General features: G+C 40.3%; 1 protein-coding gene across 1 annotated transcript; it reads right to left on the bottom strand.

Annotated features, from left to right (window-relative positions):
* Positions 1-281: 281 nt before the first annotated feature.
* On the bottom strand, positions 282-778 carry LOC107800008 (uncharacterized). Its single transcript, XM_016623149.1, has 2 exons — positions 682-778; positions 282-565 (listed from the first exon to the last, which is right to left on the bottom strand). Exons 1-2 carry the CDS (start codon positions 776-778, stop codon positions 282-284), a joined length of 381 nt encoding a protein of 126 aa, XP_016478635.1.
* Positions 779-1,047: the final 269 nt, after the last annotated feature.

Here is a 1,047-nt window from a genome sequence, read left to right as displayed (position 1 = left end):
TAGGAGGGGGAAATCCTTGATGAAGTTTCCTAGCTTGCCACATTTATGACAAAGGTCATAATTTATGGGCTTGCTAGAGCTACCTCTTTTTGGAATGCCTCCATTCTTGCGAACCATCTTCTGGAACCTTTTTTTCAAGTAAGCCATGTCCCCGACTTCACCACTTGAGTCATTGTTGTCCGTCTTGAGGAACAATTTCTTCTCTCTCTTGGGCTCTCTTCTTTTATTGACCTTCTTCTTCATTTCATAGGTTTTCAAGTTTCCAACGAGTTCATCCATGGTCAGTGTCTGTAAGTCCTTAGCCTCTGTAATGGCGTTAACTTTGCTTTCCCAAGAACTGGGCAGTACACTAAGGATTTTTCTAACAAGCTTGTTCTTTGAATACTTTCACCAAGAGAGTGAAGCTCGTTGATAGTGGAGGTGAATCGAGTATGCATATCTTGGATGTATTCATCATCTTTCATTCTGAAGAGTTCATATTCTATTGTGAGCATATCAATTTTGGATTGTTTCACCTGAGTTGTTCCCTCGTGAGCTATCTTAAGATCCTCCCAGATCTCTTTTGCTGATTGACAAGCTCATATCCGTTATATTCATCAGGGCCAATACCACACACAAGAATTTTCCTTGCTCAAAAATTCATTTCTATGGCCTTTTCATCAGCATCATCGAATTCTTTACACGTCTTGGGAATGGCTACAGCTGGATCACCAAGGTTCTTTGTAGGGTCAAAAGGTCTGTCACATATTACATCCCATAACTCAGAGTCTTCAGCCATGATGAAGTCATGCATCCTAGTTTTCCACCACCCATAGTATTGACCATTGAACCTAGGAGGTCTGTACGTGGACTGGCCTTCTTTGAAGTTAGTAGGAGCAGCTATGAGGATCCTTTCTAGTTGTTAACCTAATAGAAAGAACCTACTTTGATACCAATTGATAGAATGTATGGGTCCAAAAACTTCTATAGAGAACCAGGTTCTCTATCAGGTTCGACAGTACACACACAGAGAATAAAAGTTAAATGACAAGAGGAATTTTATGTGAA

The sequence above is a fragment of the Nicotiana tabacum genome, chromosome 10, assembly GCF_000715075.1.
Source record: "Nicotiana tabacum cultivar K326 chromosome 10, ASM71507v2, whole genome shotgun sequence".
NCBI lineage: Eukaryota > Viridiplantae > Streptophyta > Magnoliopsida > Solanales > Solanaceae > Nicotiana > Nicotiana tabacum.
The sequence above is the reverse complement of the archived record's forward strand: the minus strand, read 5'-3'. Positions and strand labels throughout refer to the sequence as shown.